Genomic DNA, 24,626 nt, shown 5'->3' on the forward strand with positions numbered 1-24,626 from the left:
TACAGATATGTGAGATGTAGCGTTGAAGTCTTTTATACACGTAACCTAGCACCCAACTCATTTATAGAATCTCTTATTCTTAATGTCTTTACACCACAATTATCTCCTAATTTTGCAAGAAAAATGGGATGTCGACTTTTTGTTGTAAAATTATTCTTAAAATTGGAAAAGGTAAAACATACCTATATTAAACCAATCATTTATTCTTAATCTCGGTTTAAATTCAATATAAATGTTAATTTTGAAGTTTAACTATAAAGTCTAATTTATTTATTTATCAAAAGGATAAGATATAAAAAAAATATATACATATTTATATATTTATATATTTATTAATTTAATTAATTTAATGAAATAATTAATAAATAGAGAAGAGAGAAAATAATATTTTATGTTTAGTTAGTATATCTTAATTAGCCTTTTATGTCTTAATTATACTAATTGCATTATTCTCGGATCATACACAAACCAGGAAGGCATTTGTTGGACAAAGATGAATTGTAAAAGCATATGATAGAATTTAGTAAAGGGAGAGGAGAGGAGAGGGGATTCTACTCTCGAATTCTCGATTCTTAGGCCACCCATTTACAATATAAGAAGGATTTTCCTTTTGTTCTTACCAATTTCAACCATTTATTCTTTTTGTTCTATTTGTGACTTGGCTCCATTTCTCCTGAGAGAGAAGAGAGAAAGAGAAATGGATAGATGTAGAGAGATATAGGCAAAAAGGAGAGCTGGATATTTACATATGCCTTGCCGTTGTTGCGATGCCTTCTCCATTCTCCATTCAATTTTACATTACCAAACCCCATGTGAGAGCATCTCCTTTTTTACTTCTCCTTCCTTCATTCTCATCAGGATTTCTATTTGCTGTGTTGGCCACCATATTTGTCAGACAAGTTAGGGTTCATCCTTTGTTAAAAATCATTAAATATATGGGTTTTCTATTTGCTGATTGATGGTTATGATTGACCAGATTCAATGATCATTGCTTGGGGATCCATGTAGTTGGATCTATATATTATATTCTCATTTCTTTAATGCATTTTTCTCTTACGATGTATAATAAAAAGTTTCTTACTTTCTTTCTGTTATTTGTCTCCTCTATTGCAGTATTTAATATTCTACTATGTGTTCCATTATCTGAGTTTTCATGGGTTGAATTAAAGAAATCAAAAGATGGGCAGCCTTGGTGATGATGATGATGATGAAGATTCTGGATTTTTTGATGCCTATGAACATATTGTTTCAACTCCTGAATCTCCAAGTTCTTGCCTTTCCGAACATGATGTGTGGATTCAAGCCCCACAAAGTGTTGAAGAGCGGCGATCTAAATTCTTGAATTGGATGGGGTTGAACTCCAATACAGATGGGGTTGAGATAGTTTTGGAAATTTCAAAAGATGAATCCTCTGTAAGTTCTTCAGATTTATGTCAAGAATCTGTTTCAAATATTTCTAGGAAGATCAATTCAAGCATTGTTGTATTAGAACAAAAAAGTAAACGAAATGTACTACACGTTCGAGATTTTCCTCGATTAACATCGTTAAATCAACAACCGAAGCAGAAAGACAATAATGTCAATATAAGAGAAGTTGTGAATAGAGTTAAAGAACGATGGCTGAGTAAATTACGCTCTGCTACTTGTTCTTTAGATAGGAACGGGGTGTCTGATCGTTTGAATCCAAACTATTCTAAGATTCAGAGGATTCAAGTACAACAACATAAAAAGCAATCTAAAGAACTATCGGCTCTTTATATTGGACAAGAGATTGAGGCACACGACGGTTCAATTCTGACAATGAAATTTAGTCTAGGCGGAGAATATCTCGCAACTGCGGGTGAAGATGGAGTTGTATGCATTTGGCAAGTGGTGGAAGATGTAAGGTCAAACGAGACAGACATTCCCAATATTGATTCGTCTTGTATGTATTTCACAGTGAATCGTCTTTCTCAACTTGTTCCAATCGTGGTTCAAAAAGAGAAAATGAGAAAAATGAAGAGCCCGTGTGTGATCTTCCCTCCAAAGGTATTCAGGATTTTGGAGAAACCGTTGCATCGGTTTCATGGACATGTTGACGATATTCTAGATCTGGCTTGGTCCAAGAATAATGTAAGTAAATAGTTGATTTTTTGTTTTCAAAATTTGCTGATAGTAGAGTGTAAATTTGTGTTTGTAAGTATGGTTTGAATCTTCGTGACCATTTAAAAATAATAATTGCTGAGTTTGCAGATTTTCATATTTAAACCTCTTCTTGATGCAGTGTTTACTGTCCTCTTCAGTTGATAAAACTGTCCGTCTGTGGAAAGTGGGCAGCGATGAATGTCTTAAGGTGTTTCCACATGGAAATTACGGTATATCCATTGGATTAGAGTATATATTAAATCTCTTAACTGTTTCTCTAACGACGGTTTATGATGTCCTCGTGTAGTGACTTGCGTCCAGTTTAATCCTGTGAGTGATGATTACTTCATTAGTGGTTCGATAGATGGAAAAATCCGTGTTTGGGAAGTTGCAAGTTGTCATGTTGTTGATTGGACAGATACGAGAGATATCGTCACTGCTGTGTGTTTTCAGCCAGATGGGCAAGTAGGATTATTTTCCTTTTGAACGAATTTGTTTGTTTCTCCAAATTATACTGAATAATTTTACATGTGACAACAGGGTGCTATTGTGGGCTCTATTACTGGAATCTGTCGCTTTTACGACATTTCAGTTGTCGGTTTGTCTCTTTCGTTATAATTTGTGTGTGTGCTCATTCTTAATAGTCTGTTTTATCGCTTTTATTACAATTATAGTTTGTTCTGCCTGGCCCAGAAAATCAGTTTCAACTGAAAAGCATCATATTCTTGGACAGTAAAAAGAAGGCATCAAACAAAAGGATAACTGGCTTTCAGGTACAATCCACGCACGCTGTCTTTAACCCATTTGTCCTTTATTTTTCTTAAGCTATCTTTGTCAAATGCAGCTATTCCCACGAGACCAGACTAAAGTAATGGTCACTTGCACAGACTCACAAGTCAGAATCCTCGACGAAAATGGCGTGATTGGAAAATACAAAGGTATTTCCTTTTTTCAAACAAATAATTAGGTACATTTTTTAGTAACATTTTTTATGTTCTTCTAAAAAGGTGTTCAAAGCCAAATCTCGGCTTCTTTTGCATCGGATGGAATGCATATGCTGTCCACGTGTGAGGACTCTAATGTATACCTATGGAATTGCATGAACGAGGACGAGTCGGAAACAGTTGTATGTTCATGGGAAAGATTTTCGAGCAATGCATCAGTTGCTTTACCTTGGCTAGGGTTGAAACAAGAACCCGAGAATATCAGAAAAGGTTGTAAAATCTCCTTTCCTTCACCAGCATCTTTCTCTTTGAGCCCAGAATTTGTTTTGGAATCTTTTACAAAGGGTTCTGCAACTTGGCCCGAAGAGAAGCTGGTATATTCAAGTCCACGAGCTTCAGCATCATCTTTGCAAAAATCTCAGTACAATTTTCTCAAAACTTCTTGTCAGAGCACTTCTAATACTCATCATGCTTGGGGTCTAGTTATTGTAACTGCAGGCTGGGATGGCTGTATTCGGTCCTTCTTCAATTATGGATTACCAGTACCACAATGAAATTAAGTTTTAAGCTGTGAAAATCCAATTCATATTTCTATAACGATATATCTGGCTGAGATGAGAGCGGCATTTCTCTAAAATCTGAAGAGAAACAAATAAAAGAAAGGAAATGGCATAACAGAGGAAAGGAAATCGAAAAGAAGAGCAGAGGAAACTTCTATCATGATCCACCCACTAAGAATGACATGAATAGAGCCTGTATATTCCTGCCCAAGCAGCCATGGAAGCTGTCGAAACCATTCTAAGGTGAAAATTGGAACCATGAGGACAAGATGGAAAACTCTAAGAAACGTCAAGCCAAGGGTGAAAGAGAAGAAGCGACAGAACAACACCCTAACGTTGGGGATGTCATTGATATAAAACGGGGTATAACTGATTTAACTTTTAACGTGTATAAAACTCTTATTATGGAAATTAGTAAGTGACTTTTGTTGATGTAGTAGGATTAGAGTGAGTTTGGAGTTAAGCTATTGTTTCTGTTCAGCATTCACATGTAATTGAGAAAGTGGGAGAATCACTAGAGTAAAAGTGAAAACTGAACTGAAAATGCATAAAATGTTCAGACATCAATGTAAAGGAGTCAAATGTTGAATTACTAGCAGAATGAAATTCAAATCTTGAACAGGGGTTATTTCTTTATATTTGGTTTGTAATTGTCACTCTCATAATATAATATATTAGGGTAACAATTACATTGTATTGGGATTTATTAGGTTTTAAACCGAATTTTAGATCATTATCTAAACGATATTTATTCTAAATTAATAAGATCCTTAAAGTGTATTGTAGTACATATTGATGAATGATAGTTCAGTCCGGTTGGAATCTAAGGAGAAGCTAGAGCCACAAGTGTTGCTCTTTTAATCGAGCTCGGTTAGACCTTTTTTATTAGAAAGACAATAAACAAGTAAGTAGTTTGTATTGAGTCTCATTTTCCTGTTTTTTCAATTTCTCTAATAAAAATTCTGAAGTTATAGAATATTTAAGGAAAGAAGATTCAAAATATTCTAATTCCTTCCTTAGTTAAATTTTGATTTTATATTATTTTATTTTATAAATAAATAATATATTTGATAAGATCTTTAATTAAATTATTTAATTATATTAATTATTTTTTATTTTAAAATAGTATATTTATTAATAATCGGTGTGACTTTCAATGACCCAATTATAATAGTTATAACTTTTGTCATATTAATCGTAGTTTGTTTCTAACAAAAACAACTACGATTTCTAAAATATCTGTATATATAATGATGCTTAATTTTTAAAGTTTTCGAATTGCTGGTTCGAGAGTTTTGATTAATTTGGATATATATGTGAGAGTAAATGGATACTTGAGTCGGATTGTGAGTTGACTCGCCCATAAACTTAAAATGATTTAGAATAAAATTAAAAATGTTATATGTATGTTTTGAACTCGCAACCTAACAAAAACAAGTACAACCATTTAACCAACTAGGTTAATAATACTTTATATTTTAAATTCAACACCAAATTATATGAATGCGAGACATTTTAACAATATAAGTTCATCTTTTTAAAAAACTAATCTTTATATATATATATATATATATATATATATATATATATATATATATATATATATATATATATATATATATATATATAATAATAATAATAATAATAATGCTTAATTTTTAAAGTATCCGGATTTCCGGAACGAAAGTTGTAGTTAATTTGGATATGTATGTTAGGGTAAATTGATATTTGGGTTGGATTGTGGGTTGACCCGCCCATAAATTTAAAACGGTTTTGTTTAAAATTAAAAATGCTATACGTATGTTTCGAACTCGCAGCCTAACAAAACAAGTATAACTCTTTAACTAACTAAGCTAATAACACTTTATATTTTAAATTCAATACTAAATTACATAAATGCAGGACATTTTAACAATATAAGTTCAACTTTTTAACTAACTAATCTGTATATATAATGATGCTTAATTTTTAAAGTGTCCGGATTGTAGGGTCGAGAGCTGTGATTAATTTGGATATATATGTGAGAGTAAATTAATATTTGAGTCGGATTGTGGGTTGACTCGCTCATAAACTTAAAACAGTTAAAAATTAAATTAAAAATGTTACCCTAAACCCTAAACCCCAAAACAAGTATAACCTTTAACCAAATGTGATTGTGATGTGATTTGTCAATGGATAATATGTCATTATCAATTGAAAGTGGTTAAAAAAATATGAATCGAATATTTGATTGACCATAGTGTGAGGTCCTAGATGTTAAATATTAAAAAATATAAATTAAATATTTGATTGACCAAAGTAAAAGTGTAAGGTCACGAGATGCGAGATTCATTCGGAAAAAATATGTGATGAGATATGTGAAAAGATAAGTTGTTTAACCGAAGTGAATAAAACGTGGAATGAGAGTGTTTTATTTTTTATTTTAATATATTATTCGTGATTTATTAAAAATTTAAACATTGAATACATTTTATTATTATTAATTTTATTAAATTTATTTTATTTATATTTTTATCATGTGAATCGTACGGGGATCTTTCTAGTATATGTTAATAATCATTGAATATATGGGTTGTGTGACAAACAACTTCTAATACATGTTAATAATCATTGATAAATTTCATTATATTTGAAAAGTATAATAATATTTTAAGCAATTTTATGTCAATCACCGGTTATAATGAGTTAGTCACATCTAAACAATCATATAATTAAGAGCTAGCATATATTTGAGCCAAGTTTAATTAAAGTGGGCTTGTGTAAAACTAGATCTTTCTTATATTTCAAAAAATATTATGTACTTTTGAGTTGGTTATACACTTTAAAATATTATGCAGAGTTTTGTATGACTTGTCGGATGGACTCCCTCTACCTTTGCTCAACTAAGATAATGTTAGATTTATAAAAAAAAAGATTATAATCAGAACTAGACTATTATATCAAAAATTTTGATTTAATATAAGTATATAGATTGAGAGGGATATTTTATTGGTTTTCTTTGATTGATTAGTTAGTATTATATCCAAGAAATTTATAAAAAAATTGTTAGTTAATTTGTATAGGAAGAATAGGTTCTTTTTCTATTATGCATTTAATTGTCGACATTGACATGTAGTCACCATCACCATGACATTTAATTTGTTACGTATACATAAATGAAAAGAAGTGGGTGAATATATTTATGTTGTAATATCATGAATTCTAAATAACCCACATTAAACAAGGACTTATGAATCATTTGATTATTGAGTTTAGATTTTTTTTTTATATATATAAAAATTCATTAATATAATAGTAACTAACAATAAAATTACATTGATAATTGATGATGATTGAAAGACATATTAACCTACCAAATTAAAAGTCATATAAATGATTAATATTTTTGCTCTCCCTTAAACTAACTTTAATTAATAATAACTACTTCAGACTTGATCGACCTCAACTATCTCCTCACAGACTTGATCCACCTCATCAACTATCTCCTCACAGACTTGATCCACCTCATCAACTATCTCTTCACAGACTTGATCCACCTCAACTATCTCCTCAGGTTCAGGGTCCCCAATACTTATAACAACAGACAACTCTTCTTTCACGATGTCAGTTTAGATTACTTGAGGAGGGTCCCCAGATTCGGAACAACAACCACTTCTGACAAGTCTTCTTCTTCGACAATCTTCTTCTTGTTCTTATATACTCCATATATAATCATCTGAACATTTCCTAAGAAGAGCCCAATCACATTTAGCAGCTGAAACATTTCAATAAATATGTTATATATTAATATGCATGAATAATATCAATTTTTGTATAGACGAAAACTCACTTGAATCAGCACGTTGGTTACTAGAATGTCGTATATGAACCAAATAATTGCACTGATTGTGAGGAAGAAGGATAACGTAAATGACATATACTCCACGTTACGGGTCTTCACTACCTCAAACTGCATGCATTAACGTCGACAAATTAATATTAACAATAAATCAAATAAACATCAACAAATATGTAATTAAAACTTACAACAATACTCAATGGAGACGCAAATATCAATATGGAGAGGGAGACGCAAATCCAACCAACAACCGTGCCCGTAATGAAAATGGAATTAGAAAGAGTGTGGAGAGAAGAATAGCTACAAATACTCCTAAATTTAAGCAAAGAACTAGATTGATCGTTTGTATTTGTAAAAAAAAATAATAAATATATGATTTACTAATTGTATAAAAGTAAAAAATATGTATAATAATAAGAAATATATCAAATATTAATTTGTCTCCTCGCGTAATATATTAATATGGTGATGTTGATGATCTAAATGACACATCCGAATATATTAATAGAGAGGATGAGAATAGAACAACTTAACCGACGCACAAAATAGAGCCATTACATATGGTAATACCTTAAACCTCATGGTTGATTTTTTTGTAAAATATTTATAAACGTAAATCTGTAAGTGCATTGATATAAAATAAATTAATTATATACATTTGAAAGTCAAGTTAGTTATTAATATTTTTGTCCTCCCTTAAACTAACTTTAATTAATAATAATTACTTCAGACTTGATCGACCTTAACTATCTACTCACAGACTTGATCCACCTCATCAACTATCTCCTCACAGACTTGATCCACCTCATCAACTATCTCCTCATAGACTTGATCCACCTCATCAACTATCTCCTCACAGACTTGATCCACCTATCACTTGATCCACCTCAATTATCTCCTTTCCTCTCCCTCTCCCTCTCCCTCTCCCTCTCCCTCCCTCTTCTCCTTCTCCTCCTCCTCCTCCTCTCCTCTCCCTCTCCCTCTCCCTCTCCCTCTCCTCTCTCTCTCTGTGATTTATAAACATGATTTATATTTTGATTTGATATAAGTATATAAATTGAGAGGGACATTTTATTGGTTTTTTCTTTGGTTGATTAGTTAGTAATTATGTCCAAGAAATTTATAATTTTTTTGTTATTTAATTTGTATAGAACCAATACGTTCCTTTTCAATTATGCATTTAATTGTCAATATTGACATGTAGTCACCATCACCATGATATTTAATTTGTTACGTACTTATTATATATGGCTTAGATACTTATGAAAGAGACGTACATAAATGAGAAGAAGTGGGAGACACAAATCCAACCAACAACCGAGCTCGTAATGAAAATGGCACTAGAAAGAGTGTGGAGAGAAGAATAGCTACAAATACTCCTAAATTTATGCAAAGAACTAGATTGATCGTTTGTCTCTATAAAAAAATTAATAAATATATGATTACTAATTGTATAAAAGTTAAAAAAATATGTATAATAATAAGAAATATATCAAACATTTATTTGTCTCCTCGCGTAATATATGAATATGGTGATATTGATGATCTAAATGACACATTCGAATATATTAATAGAGAGGAGGAGAATATCTTTAGACGTCATTAGAGTATAGAACAATTTAACCGACGCACAAAATAGATCCAGTACATACGGTAATACCTTAAACCTCATGGTTAATTTTTTTTGTAAAATTTTTATAAACATAAATCTGTAAGTGCATTGATATAAAATAAATTAATTATATACATTAAAAGTCAAGTTAGTTATTAGTAAGTATAAAAAAAAACTGATAAATAAGACAGATACACTCTAACAGATACAATGTTACCTATAATTGAAGTATTAAAAATTGTTTTAGATTGACAAAAAAGAAAATAGAAGAGAAAGATAAAATATATTTTCCTAAATTACCGAATATCAAAACCAATAAAAAATAAATCTTTATTAATTTTTTCTTTTCAACAAACTTAATTATCTAATTTCTCTCCCTCTCCCTCTCCTCTGATTTATAAATTGAGAGGGACATTTTATTGATTTTCTTTGGTTGATTAGTCAGTAATTATGTTTAAGAAATTTATAATTTTTTTTAGTTAATTTGTATAGCACCAATACAGTAATTATGTCCAAGAAATTTATAATTTTTTTTAGTTAATTTGTATAGGACCAATATATTCTTTTTCAATTATGCATTTAATTGTCAATATTGACATGTAGTCACCATAACCATGATATTTAATTTGTTACCTACTTATTATTTATGGCTTAGGTACTTATGAAAGAGACGTACATAAATGAGAAGAAATGGGAGGATATATGTATGTTGTAATATCATTAATTCTAAATAACCCACATCAAAAAAGGACTTATGGATCATTTGATTATTGAGTTAATTTTTTTTATATATATAAAAATTTATTAATATAATTGTAACTAACAAGAAATTACATTGATAATTGATGATGATGGAAAGACATATTAACCTACCAAATTAAAAGTCATATAAATAATTAATATTTTTTCTCTCCCTTAAACTAACTTTAATTAATAATAACTACTTGGGACTTGATCGACCTCAACTATCTCTTCACAGACTTAATCCACCTCATCAACTATCTACTCACACAGACTTGATCCACCTATCAACTATCACTTCACAAACTTATACACCTCAACTATCTCCTTTCCTCTCCCTTTTCCTCTCCCTCTCCTTCTCCCCCTCCCCCTCTCTCTCTGATTTATAAACATGATTTATATTTTGATTTGATATAAGAATATAGATTGAGAAGGACATTTTATTGGTTTTTTTTTTGTTGATTAGTCAGTAATTATGTCCAAGAAATTTATATTTTTTTGTTAGTTAATTTGTATAGGACCAATACGTTCTTTTTCAATTATGCATTTAATTGTCAATATTGACATGTAGTCACCATCACCATGATATTTAATTTGTTACGTACTTATTATTTATGGCTTAGGTACTTATGAAAGAGACGTACATAAATAAGAAGAAGTGGGAGGATATATTTATGTTGTAATATCATGAATTCTAAATAACCCACATCAAACAAGGACTTATGGATCATTTGATTATTGAGTTAATTTTTTTATATATATAAAAATTCATTAATATAATTGTAACTAACAAGAAATTACATTGATAATTGATGATGATTGAAAGACATATTAACCTACCAAATTAAAAGTCATATAAATAATTAATATTTTTGCTCTCCCTTAAACTAACTTTAATTAATAATAACTACTTCAAACTTGATCGACCTCAATTATCTTCTCACAGACTTGATCCACATCATCAACTATCTCCTCACAAACTTGATTCACCTATGAATTATTATTTCCCAGACTTGATCCACCTCAACTATCTCATTTCCTCTCCCTTTTCTTCTCCCTTTTCCTCTCCCTTTTCCTCTCCCTCTCCCTTTCCCTTTCCCTCTTCCACTTCCTCACTCTTTCTCTCTCTTTCTCCCTCTCCCTCTCCCTCTCCCTCTCCCTCTCCCTCTCCCTCTCCCTCTCACTCTCTCTCTCTAATTTATAATATGATTTATATTTAAATTAGATATAAATATATAGATTGAGAGAGACACTTTATTGGTTTTTTCTTTGGTTGATTAGTTAATAATTATGTTTAAGAAATTTATAATTTTTTTTAATTAATTTGTATAGGACCAATACGTTTTTTTTTCAATTATGCATTTAATTGTCAATATTAATATGTAGTCATCATCACCATGATATTTAATTTGTTACGTACTTATTATTTATGGCTTAGGTACTCATGAAAAAGACATACATAAATGAGAAGAAGTTGGAGGATATATTTATGTTGGAATATCATGAATTCTAAATAACCCACATCAAACAAGGACTTATGGATCATTTGATTATTGAGTTAATTTTTTTTATATGTATAAAAAAATCATTAATATATTTATAACTAACAAGAAATTACATTGATAATTGATGATGATTGAAAGAAATATTAACCTACCAAATTAAAAGTCATATAAATAATTAATATTTTTCTCTCCCTTAAACAAACTTTAATTAATAATAACTTTCAGACTTGATCGACCTCAACTATCTCTTCACAGACTTGATCCATCTCATCAACTATCTCCTCACAGACTTGATCCACCTATCAACTATCACTTCACAGACTTGATCCACCTCAACTATCTACTCAGGTTCAGGGTCCTTAGTGCTTATAACAATAGACAACTCTTCTTCCACAATGTCAATTTAGATTACTTGAGGAGGGTCCCCATATTCAGAATAACAACCACTTCTAACAAGTCTTCTTCCTCGACGATCTTCTTCTTATTCCTATATAAAATATTTATATAGGAAAATCTGTAAGTGCATTGATATAAAATAAATTAATTATATACATATGAAAGTCAAGTTAGTTATTAGTAAGTGTAAAAGAAAAACTCATAAATGAGACAGATACACTCCAACTGATACAATGTTACCTATAATTTAAGTATTAAAGATTGTTTAAGATTGAAAAAAAAGAAAATAGAAGAGAAAGAAAAAATATATTTACCTAGATTACCGAATATTAAGACCAATAAAAAATAGATCCATATTAATTTTTTCTTCTAAACAAACTTAATTATCTAATTTCTCTCCCTCTTCCTCTTCCTTTTCCTCTTCCTCTTCATCTTCATCTTCATCTTCATCTTCATCTTCCTCTTCCTCTTCCTCTTCCTCTTCCTCTCTCTCTCCCCCTCCCCCTCCCCCTCCCCCTCCCCCTCCCCCTCCCCCTCCCCCTCTGATTTAAAGGACATTTTATTGGTTTTCAGTAATTATGTTCAAAAAATTTATAAATTTTTTTTGGTTAATTTGTATAAGACCAATACGTTTATTTTTTCAATTATACATTTAATTTTCAATATTGACATGTAGTCACCATCGCCATGATATTTAATTTTTTACGTACTTATTATTTATGGCTTATATACTTGAAAGAGACGTACATAAATGAGAAGAAGTATGAGGATATATTTATGTTATAATATCATGAATTCTAAATAACCCACATCAAACAAGCAAGGACTTATATGGATCATTTGATTATTGAGTTAAATTTTTTTATATATATAAAAATTCATTAATATAATTGTAACTAACAAGAAATTACATTGATAATTGATGATGATGGAAAGACATATTAACCTACCAAATTAAAAGTCATATAAATAATTAATGTTTTTGTTCTCCCTTAAACTAACTTTAATTAATAATAATTTTCAGACTTGATTGACCTCAACTATCTCCTCATAGACTTGATCCACCTCATCAATTATCTCCTCATAGACTTGATCCACCTGTCAACTATCATTTCACAGACTTAATCCACCTCAACTATCTCCATTCCTCTTCCTTTTCCTCTCCCTCTTCCTCTCCCTCTCCCTCTCCCTCTCCCTCTCCCTCTCCCTCTCCCTCTCCCTCTTCCTCAACCTCTCCCTCTCCCTCTCCCTCTCCCTCTCCCTCTCCCTCTCCCTCTCCCTCTCCCTCTCCCTCTCCTTCTCCCTCTCTCTCTCCCTCCCTCTCCCTCTCCCTCTCCAGAGTGAGAGGGAAAGAGAGAGGGAGGAAGGGAAAGAGGAATCTCCATCTCTATCTCTCTGAAAGAGGAATAGAGGAATGGAAGGAGAAAAGTTAGATAATTAAGTCTCTTAATAAGAAGAAAAAATTCATGGAGATCCATTTTTTATTGGTCCTTATATTCAATATTCTAGGTAAAACTATTTTATTTTTCTTTTCTCTTTTCTTTTTTTTCAAAATTTAAACAATCTTTAATTCTAAATTTTTAAGTAACATTGTGTCCGTTGGAGTGTATTTGTCTCATCTCATCTCCCTCTCTCGCTTCCTCTCATTCTCCCTCTCACTCTCACTCTCACTCTCACTCTCACTCTCACTCTCACTCTCACTCTCACTTTCACTCTCACTCTCACTCTCACTCTCACTCTCACTCTCACTCTCACTCTCTGATTTATAAACATGAAATGTTATAGACTACAAACGATTTCAATTTATAAAGAAAATAACTTCAAAATGAATTCACTTAAGGTCTTATTTGGTTTGGGGTATTCAAATGATAAAAAAATCAAAGAAATCATCCATTAAATTATATAAAATAATTTCCATTTTAAATTATTATATAAAATCTTATTTGAATTCAACTTTTTATTGAGTTTCAAGGTTTGTTATTGATAATCCCATTGGATCATTTTGTTTACTTATGATTTTCATATTTGAAGGTTTTTTCTAGTTAGATTAAATTATCTTTAATAATTGTTTTATCTAAAATTAGTCATTGCACAATAAATTAAAGGATACAATTCCTTCAAACTTCCATTTGTCCTTAAACAAGTGTGCAAGCAAAAATAGCTTGTTCGGAAACTATAATAAATACCTGCGAAGCGACCATTAAATAGGTGTCAAGTCCTTCTACGCCCCTTATATGTAAGATTAATCTTGTTCTCTTTGTTTATGTTTGATATTCTAATGAGTCTAAAGAGTGAGAAGTCTTAAACTCCAAGAGTTGTTATGCATATCTAGTCTAATTGATCGGTTTTCGCTTATCCGCTCCTCCCTCCTAGTAGCTAAGTGTTGGCTCGCTAGTTTTGTTCTCTCCTCCTGCCTAAGCGAAATCAATAAGCCTCATCATCCTTTCTTTTAAAAAAATCCTCCCTGAAGCTTTAGCAAGAAAGATTGAGTTAAGTTTCCTCCCTTGCCCAGGTGGGCCCTCGTCCAAGGCAAGAGAATATTTACAGAGATACATCACAAAATTCCACCCGATCTTAGAAACAATGTAACTTTGTACTAATTGAGAGAATGGTTCTAATGAAACTCAATTTCAGCTCGCACATACAAAGAATCATTCTATCCCAACTTCTATTACAAACTATTACACTTGGTTAACGTGTTTTGTTCATACATATGTCGTAAAAGTTATTTCCTTTGGCAGGAAAATCGACACTCTTATGATGAATTTATGTTTGGGTTAGTGCCCCTTTCAGGCATATTAGCTAAACCCATCCCCTATAGAGTGAAGTGTTTACGCCCCTTTCTCCTTCTTTATTTAGCCTTGCCTCCAACCTTGAGTTATCCTTGTGAATAGTTGAAACAAGTCCTATTGCTAAGCTATTGGGATCGATCCCTTTAGTTCATATCGGGCTCCAAGCTAGAGAAAAGATAGGTTATTACTAACCATTCCATACCCAAATGCAACTCAGAATAGCTATGATTAGTATAGTTAGTCATTGGTGCCACTTCCTTAGTGAAATATATATTATTTTGACTTCTGTACCATTTCAATTCAAGACGAATGACCGTTGAATAAAACTTCCCTACAAAGACAAATGAAGAAAACACATCTTGATAAAACTAATAAGAGTTAAGAAAAAATTATAATGGCTATGAAAAGTTCTAAAGAAGTTACATTAAGTCCAACTTTGCATAAATTAACTCCACAAAGAATTTGTCTTTGTCAGTCGTTTGCATCCATTCGAACATTTTGGCATATTTCTTCAAAGTTATTGTCATGTATGGAGAGCAAAGAGCCGACCCTGATTTTTTTATTCCTATTAGGTCGTGTGAATAGATTGGGGCTTCTTTTGCTACTCCAATCTCTACGGGCTGAATTTATATGGCAACAGTCGTCACCACATCGGGTGGTGTTTCAACTCCAACCTCTAAGGTTTGAGTATCTATGTCAACAGTCGCCACCACTTTGAGTAGTGTTTTAACAACCACTGCCTGATTCTTAATCTTAAACCTCCTCTTAGGTTATGTTCTAATAGAGAGTGGGGCTTCTTTTGCTACTCCAACCTCTGTAGGTTGAGGTTATATGAAAACAACCATCACCACTTTGGGTGGTGTTTTAACTTGAATCGCCGTCTAGAGTTTCTTAATCTTCTTCTTCGGTTGTTGTGTTCTAAGAGGGAGTGGGGATTCTTTTGCTACTCTAACCTCTACGAGTTGAGGTTCTATAGAAACAACCACCACCACTTCGGGTTGTGTTTCAACTCGAATCGCCGTCCGGAGTTCCTTAATCTTCTTCTTTGACTGATATGTGTTTCCTACTCCAACCACCACTCCGGATGGTGTTTCATCTATAAAATTCCTCTTAAACTTTGTTCTGATTGAGTCATTTTTTCTATCCCAATCACAACTTTAGGTAGTATTTTAACTCGAACCACTACAAGAAGTTCAGGTGGTGTTTCATCTTGAACCACTACGAGCTGAGGTTCTTCTGCAGGGGTAGTCTTTGTGAAATATTTGTGCATGGCATTCCTAAGATATTCATCTACTGGCGCCGTGTTCTGAGCCTCATCATCTGCAATTAGAGGCTCATCCTCTACAATCTGAGTCGTCGCCTCTACAATCTGAGGCTCCTCCATCTGATTTGCCACTTTATTTACTCATCTTGGTGGGTTCTTGGAAGTGGAAAGCGTCCAACATCCCTTCCAAATCTGAATCTTCCTCGTTTTAATTCCATTTTCATCATACTTTTTAGCTTATTGTCATTCCAACATGACAATATCGAAAATTGTCGTTCGTAAAGTAGCCATGTAGCACAACTGAAACAATAACCAATATGTTAAAACATTTTACATTTACATTTGAATAAACCACCGAATTAAAGTACCGACAAAGATTACTTACAATGAGAAATGTCTGCGGTTTGTGAAAATGAATTTTTTTCATTATCTTACACTTTTGCAGGCATCAACTAAGCCATTAATTGTGAATTTGCACCAATTCAACTTTCATATATTATTGACATCAAATATATATTTCGGAATTTTATATCTACGGGTACACAAATTGGATAAGAGAAGTGTATATAATTTAATGATTTTTTGAATGTAACTTTTGAGAATAACTTTATACCTATAGGCATCAACTAAGTCATTAATTGTGAATTGACACCAATTCAACTTTCAGATATTATTGACATCAAATAAAGATTTTAGAATTTTATACTTGTATGTACAAAAATTGGGTAAGAAAAGTGTATATAATTTAATGATGTTTTTGAATATAAATTTTGTGAATAACTTTATACATACACGGTTGATTTTGTGAGGTCTAGAGAAAGCTGCAGACAATATAGACTATAAAGTCTATCTTAAAAATATTGTTATTTGTTCTATTGTTTAGAATCTTTTTCAGCATTTTGGTTGTTTTATGACCGCCACTGTTTTGTTTCATTCTCCATTGTCTCCTCCACTGCCTCAATTGTTCATTATATTCGGGGTACATTGTCTCATTTCCAAATGACTCGACAATCTCAATATCCCCTCTAAGGATGTCCAGTACGCATTGAACATCATCTTCATCTATTTTGACTTTCTCGTAATTCCACAGGATGATCGCTCATCTACTGTAGTCGAATGACCTGACGAGGTGTCGAGAGAGTCGCCCGGACATTTTGTTGGATTCTTGATCTTGCTTTTGTTATAAATTCGTTGTCCAATTCATTTCTCTTATAAAAAATAGATATGGTTAAAAAAATAATAGTAACAAGTTAATTTAAGATTTAGATAGATATAACATTCATTCCAAATTATTTTTTAAGTTGTTTAAAATTTTTTAAAATTAATTTGGGATAAACTAAATACCATATTTATCTCAAATTATTTTATTTTATTTTATTTTATTTATTTTGTTCTTTATTTTAATTATTTGGGATTAATTATCTCAATTAATAATTTAATTTTATTTTGGCCTTATTTTTAAATATCTTGAATTTGTTTATTCAAAAATAATTATTTAAAAAATATAAATTGAGGGTGGTGAAATTTGAGTGCTTACACACCCCAATTAAGGTAAAATATATGTTAATAAATAAACTATTTATTATGTCTCCTTGAATTTGTTCATTTGGCAATCCAATTATTTGAACAGAAATACTTTTTGATATGTTAATGTAGGATTCAAAGTTCACATTTTCTCTTTGCTTGATTGTTCTTAATTTTCTCTCTAGTCTATTTATAGTCACAAACACAATAGTCCTACTAATAAATGCATTTGTCAATTATGTTATGATGTGTAGTAGGGCTATGTTATGTCGTAGATATGATCAAAGAGTTATGTCATCTAAATACACGGAGAACACTATAGAATGCATCATATGTAATGACCAACTTTTTTTTTTTTTTTTTGTCAAAGCATTAATATGTTCCATCATCTTGGCCTATCACTTTTCATCTATTTCAATTCCTCACTTAGACCTCTCGTGTCCCATAATTCTCAACAAACTCAGGATTTTCAGTATCCTCTAGCCCCTCTAATTAGTGCAGGCTTTCGGTAAAACAACTAGGGTCGGTCCTGAGGTAAGGCAACCAATGCACTTGCATAGGGCCTCCCACTTTTATAGGGCCCCCATTTTTTTATAATTAATAATATTATATTATTAATATTATTTTTTTTTCTCTTTTAATATTAAATATATATTATAAAAATAACTTTTTTTTATTTCTAGTCTCGTATTATAATATATTAATTATTTATATTTTATTTTATTAATTAAAATTATTTTTTTTTCTATATTTTAGGGCCCAAAATTTAAATTTGGATAGGCCCTCAAAATCTTAGGGTTTCCCTGAAAACAACTTATGCAGTTGCATAAGACCTCTTTATAGGCTCTTATTTTTTAATATTTAATATTATTATTAATTATATATTATATTATTAATTTTATTTTTTTTATTTTTTTTTATTTTAATATTAAATATATATAACTTTTTTTTTCTTCTTCTTAATCTTTTATTTCTGTATTATATTATATTAATCATTTATATATTTTATATTATTAAAATTTATTTATTTTTACTATTTGATTAATCCCAAAATTTAAATTTGTATTAAGCTTAAAATTCTCAAATCCGCCCTCAAGCCTCTCAAGTTTCTTACCATCTCTAACAACTTTTAAAAGTGCATCTTCTCTCAACATATCTCCCTCATCTTCATCATTATAATGGTATGGTGATTCTTCCAGCCACTTTTCATCAACATTCTTTTTAAAAAAAAAATAATACAATATTATACAATAGTAGTATATTTATTTAATTTGCCTATTTTATCTAGTTTTTATATTTATTTAAATAATTTAAAATTTAATTATTTTTTATCCAATGAATACAATATTAACTACAATTAATTAATTATTTTAATCATATGCAATGAACCCGTAGAACTGTTTTAAATATTATTTTATCGAAATTATTAAAAAGTTTAAAATTGCGGAATAAAAAAATGAGTTTCTACACTAATAAAAAAAAATTACAAACCTTAAAAACAAAAATCAAACAAGGTCTAATGGAATAAATCCTTTTTTTTCATTGAAAAACTAAAAAAAAATCCACTTGAGATCTGAACATATATATGAAATGGAAATGATTAATTTAATATTATTAGTTATTTGAAAGTGTCCTACACGAAAAATGAAGGTAAACAATAAATTTTATTTAGGAAATGGCTTATGAAGGGTAAAATTGTCTGGAAAACTTTAAACAAAAATCATGGAATTAGGTCAAAATGCTTTGTTATCTAAGGAAATGAATTGTTTTTAACTTTTGAAACCTTCAATACTGACTTTTAGGGATTTGGGTTATATGCTTCCTATCTTTTTATTTAATCTTTTGTGACAATTTGTTTTTTTTTTTAAAAGCTACTAGTCTAAAATGAAAATCCATTATAATAATTTCACTCAAATTATATATAGTTTACTAAAAATTCTATACTAATTCAAAAATAGTTTTATTTATTTAGAAATATGTATTTACATAATTATCTTTATTTAGACATTTTAATTGTTAAAAATTAATATAAAAGTTTGAAGTATTAAATATTTACTTATATTGACTAAACCCAATTAACCATATAAATGTGTTAACTTATTTTTACATAAATATTTATTAAAATTAAATTTACAAAATGAAAAAATAATTTGTTATTGTTTTTGTATTAATATTATGTTTAATTATTTCTCTCTCTGATTGAATTCCTTGTAATTTTTTAAATAAGGTCAAAAGTGTTTAATAAGTTAGGATGTCAACTCTAAATTGTTTCACGGGTTCTTAGGGATGAGACGATGTATTCACCATTATTAATATATTTATTTATTTTTTATATTATATAAGAATTTTAATTTTTTTTTCTAATAATAGAAATATTTAATATATCACTATATATATAATATTAAAATATCTATTTATATAATTTTATAATTTTTTTTTTAAAATAAAGTCATAAATAATTAAAAACTAATTTATTTGGTTAAAAATATTAATTAATTTTAATTATTATATTAAATATAAATAAATAAATTTTAATATTTATTTCCATAAATTTTAAATAAATTTAGATAGTTATTAAAATACTTGAATTATATACGACAAAATCCGAAGACTGACCTTATCTTTTAATGTATTCCCAACCATAGGAATAATAATTAAATAAATAATTTGCTGGAAATAATAATAAAAGTTAATTAAGAATCATAGAAAGTAGAAACCCTTCCAACCCAAATTAAAATAACATATCTTAAATAATAAATATCAAACTATGCTCATAACTTGGTGTAGGTCAAATAATCGTATGACAGTCACCATCCTGACCTTTGATATTTAGTAAAGGTAGTTCACTTTCTAATAATCTTCTAAATCTTAAAAGTGAATTAGTGTCTGAATTAAAAAACAAAACAATCAACGGCTGCGCACATGATACAAATATTGTTTTATTATTTCATTATTGGGAATTTGACGAAGACCATAACAATTGACTTAAACGTGGAGATGACCCGCACCTAATAAAAATTGCGCAAATGACCGTTTTATATTTTTCGGACAAAAATACTTCGTCGCGTAACCCTAATTAGGGGTGTTCATCGGTTCGGTTTTCGGGTTATTCGAGTTCTTCGGTTCGGTTTATTCGAATATTTACTTTTTTAGTCAAATCGAAAATCGAACCGAATTCGAATAAATTTTAATTAAATCGAACCGAATTCAAATTTGATATTCGGTTCGAATTTTGAATAATTCGAATTCAAACTGAATTCATTTTTTTTACTTTACCGTGACAGGGTACTATTCTGCTCCCTAGACCACCGATGCTTTTGTTACTTTTTTTTATTTTATTAAATCTTTAGTTCAAAATATTCTAATTTAATTATTTTGAATTTTTTTTAAGCAAAGTTTGGAAAAATAAATAATGAAAAATTGAATTCGGTTTTTGGTTCGCTTTTCGAGTTGAATTCCAAACTCGAAAATTAATTCGAAAACCGTATTTGAATTCGAATTTATTTGAAATTTCATACAAAAACCGAAAATGGAATTCGAATTCGGTCGGATATTCGGTTCAGACCAAGTATTGAACACCCATAACCCTAATTCTTCGAGTATGCCGTCGCGAGACACGACCGCCATCGCGTCACGTAACGCACCGTTGCGACATGTCCGAAAAATAGTAAGTTTCATTTGTACAATTTTAATTAAGCGCGGGTTATTTGCGCAATTAAGTCGATCATATTGCATTTCCCTACATTATCCTTGCGCGATGGATCAAGTCAAAATACGGCAACGCGGTCGGTTCGGTTGCGTGAAACTTCTTAGAACCCACCGTTGACACGCGTTAAGACCCAATATAAAGTAACCTTCCATCTTCTTATCTTTCTCATCATCCACTTCGCCAATTATTCGTCTCCATCTTTATCTTCAGCGGTTGAAAACAATTTTGTCTGTGTACTTTGATCATCGAAAATGTTTCGATTAAGCAATAACCTAGTTGGGATATTAAATTTCATAACTTTCCTCCTCTCGATCCCAATCCTCTGGGCCGGAGTATGGCTAAGCAAGCAAGGTGCGACCGAGTGCGAGCGTTTCCTAGACAAGCCAGTAATAGCGCTTGGAGTCTTTCTAATGGTCGTTTCCCTTGCGGGTCTCATCGGTGCTTGCTTCCGCGTCACATGGCTACTCTGGGTTTATCTTGTAGTCATGTTCTTACTTATCGTCATCCTCTTCTGCTTCACAATTTTCGCTTTTGCTGTGACCAACAAGGGTGCTGGTGAGAATATCTCGGGTAAAGGTTATAAGGAGTATCGTCTTGGTGATTACTCTAATTGGCTTCAGAAACGGGTTAGCAGTACTAAGAATTGGAATAAAATCCAGAGTTGTATAAAGGACAGCAACGTTTGCCAAAGCTTGATCGGATCTCAAACACCCGCTGACCAATTCTTCAAGGAACATTTATCCTCTTTACAGGTATGTATTCCAGATCTGATCTTGTTTTTGAACTGGGTCTGGGTAAATCAAATGATAACATTAATTTCTTGTTTATGCAGTCTGGGTGTTGTAAGCCATCGAATGATTGCAACTTTCAATATGTAAACGCAACAACTTGGACTGAGTCAACCAATTCAACAAGTGATAAGAATCCTGATTGCAAAGTGTGGCAAAATGACTCAAATGTATTGTGTTATGGTTGCCAGTCTTGCAAGGCTGGGTTGTTGGATAATCTGAAGCGTGACTGGAAGAAGGTGGCGGTGGTGAACATTATATTCCTCATCTTCCTTATCATTGTTTATTCAATTGGGTGCTGTGCTTTCAGGAATAACAGGAAGGATAATCACTATTATCCAACTAGATAGATTGTGTTGTAGGTTTTGAGCTTATAACTCTTGTTTACTGCTGTATTCATTGATTTGGTTGTTTTTTTTTACTCTTTGGCTTGCTTGTATAGCCTATAGCTCTATTAGCTGCTATCTTATTATTATGCCTGGATGATTCACTGTTTCATTACTAGTTTTATTATCATTATATCCTACTACTTGACATTTACCAATTCTGTGTTTTTTTCCTTCCTTTACATTGCCTATTTGCATTCATTCATTCACTTCTTCATATCTGGATTTGATGTTTCAACTGAGGGCTATTACAATTTTCATGGAAAATATCTTGTCTGAATGGAATGGATGGTCAGGCAAAGAACTCTTGGAATTTGTCCATATTGATGCATATTGAAGAAAAACTTTATTTTGAAAGCATTTTATTTGTTCAAATTTGAAGCCTAACTTAGAGTTCTTTACTTCAAAAACAAAAACGAGTTCTTGATTGATGGGATCGAGTATGAAATTATATAATCAAGCGTAGCGGATTAGAGTTCTTTACTTGAGATATTACTAGAATACACCTAGTGGTCCAAGATAGAGGTTCAAGACCGAGAGAATAATTTAGAGTAAGAACTTTCACAAACTTTCATTCATGGCTGAATGGCCAAAAAGTGGGGTGGCATCAACAAAAAAACATAAACCCATATGCACAATAGGACCGAGAAATGGTGCTAGTTCTTATTAACGATATTAAAAAAAAAACACTAAAGAGGGTAGTCTAATCAAAGGGACCTTAAGTGTCTAGCAGTTACATCTACAATATGACTAGAACAAACTAACATATTTATTATAACCAAGATAGTGAATTTGCGAACCTTAGCAGACATGATTCTAAAGTGTCTTAGTCGGATACTTTTGGTTTAGTGATTTTTTTTGTTTGTTTTTTAGTCAATCACACGAGTGATTAGCAATATGAAACAAATATTTTTTTTTTTGTAATCTATTACAAATAGTTGATTAGATTATGTCAATTTTTAAGTAAATTTAATTCGATTAAGTCCATTGTACTCTATCAAGACCCTATATCATCCATATATTAGGTGGATTTGATGTCTCAAATTCATATAATTTATAGTATATCTCAGGACTTTATGGATGTAATAATTCATTTTTGTAAAGTAAGTTTTAAATAATTTATCATACAAAATCAACTATCCAACATAATAACATTTTTAAAACAAATTTTTGTTAAACAAATAAAATTGGTATATTTGTAAATTTGTTTTTATATTATAACTAATAAATATATTTTGAGTTCAGATTCAATTATTTTTTTAATAGACCATATTTCTAACTCTAATATATAGTCCTTTTATAAGATCAAAAATCATATATCATAAATTTTTCGGTTTGAATTTAATCGCTTATAACAGTTTGTTCAGATCGATTTGAATGGTCGCCAATAAATTTATAATAACTTTTTCAAATATCCAAATCGTGTAACAAAAAACAATTTTCATAGTGTTTTGTAATGCGTTTCAAATGGATAGAATAAAAGAAAATGTATATTAAAAGTTTTGATTTTTTTTTAAACAAAGTAGAATGCCATTTTCAAATTTTACGCCACTCAATTTTTCAAGAAAAAATGATGATGCGTCGAAAGACGGAAATAAAGATTAGGTTCAGTACTTATTTACATTCGAGAAAATGTCTCGCTCTTATGTTCCCTCATTCTTGTATAACGAAAATCTCAACTCTAATTTTTTTAGTCATTTGTGAAAATATGACAATTTTACATTTTATATTATAAGTTATTTCCCCAAATCTAAAATGCGTTTAAAGGTTAAGAATTCCAATATTCCTATCATTCATCTATTTTTGTGTCGATATGTTCCTAGACTGTTTTGAAGTATCGAAATAAAAGTAAAGGAAAAGGGAGGTCTTTTTAGTCTACCCCTTCTTTCTACTTGTGGTGATGATTCTAATCAAATTGAATGAATAAATGAATTTTTGTCGTAGTTCATCAGTTTTAAATGATTTTTTTGTCAGTTTGCGGTAGTTCATCAGTTTTTGGTATGGATGATACTTGTATTGAGGTTTGAAGGATCGATTAGTAAGCTTTGTTAGAATTGTTTTTTGTTTTATCCTCTTCTCGAATTTTGTGATGTTGACGAGAAGATCACTCTCCCGTGAGTGTTCCCGTGAGTGTTCTTGTGAGAATCCGGATTAGGATTATAACCAGAATTCGAACGTAGTTTACTCTATTTTTTGAGTTGCCGCCTGATTTACTTGTTAAACAAATTAGGATTTTTTTTTTTAAAGATTCTAATTTAAGGGTGGTGCTAAGTTATGTGTAGGAAAGGACTACAACACTATAACTCACACACAGCCAGGGGCGGAGCCAGGATGAAAAATTACTTGGGGCTGACTCCAACTTGCATCTCAGATTTAACTTTTTATGCTCCGCTTTTTTTTCAATAAATTTTTCACGATTAATAGAAGATGAAGACTCGTCCTG

The 24,626-nt window shown here is 30.7% G+C and overlaps 2 protein-coding genes across 2 annotated transcripts; both read left to right on the forward strand.

The window, feature by feature from the left end:
- Positions 1-525: 525 nt before the first annotated feature.
- LOC124910447 (WD repeat-containing protein 44-like) lies at positions 526-4,111 on the forward strand. Its single transcript, XM_047451090.1, has 8 exons — positions 526-812; positions 1,114-2,112; positions 2,264-2,354; positions 2,432-2,589; positions 2,665-2,722; positions 2,818-2,897; positions 2,969-3,062; positions 3,132-4,111. Exons 2-8 carry the CDS (start codon positions 1,180-1,182, stop codon positions 3,620-3,622), a joined length of 1,905 nt encoding a protein of 634 aa, XP_047307046.1. The 5' UTR covers positions 526-812; positions 1,114-1,179; the 3' UTR covers positions 3,623-4,111.
- A 17,057-nt stretch (positions 4,112-21,168) lies between these two features.
- On the forward strand, positions 21,169-22,341 carry LOC124910688 (tetraspanin-8-like). The gene is made up of 2 exons (XM_047451362.1): positions 21,169-21,761; positions 21,842-22,341. Exons 1-2 carry the CDS (start codon positions 21,261-21,263, stop codon positions 22,145-22,147), a joined length of 807 nt encoding a protein of 268 aa, XP_047307318.1. The 5' UTR covers positions 21,169-21,260; the 3' UTR covers positions 22,148-22,341.
- The last annotated feature ends 2,285 nt before the right edge of the window (positions 22,342-24,626 follow it).

Source organism: Impatiens glandulifera, chromosome 7 (genome assembly GCF_907164915.1).
Source record: "Impatiens glandulifera chromosome 7, dImpGla2.1, whole genome shotgun sequence".
Classification (NCBI taxonomy): Eukaryota; Viridiplantae; Streptophyta; class Magnoliopsida; order Ericales; family Balsaminaceae; genus Impatiens; species Impatiens glandulifera.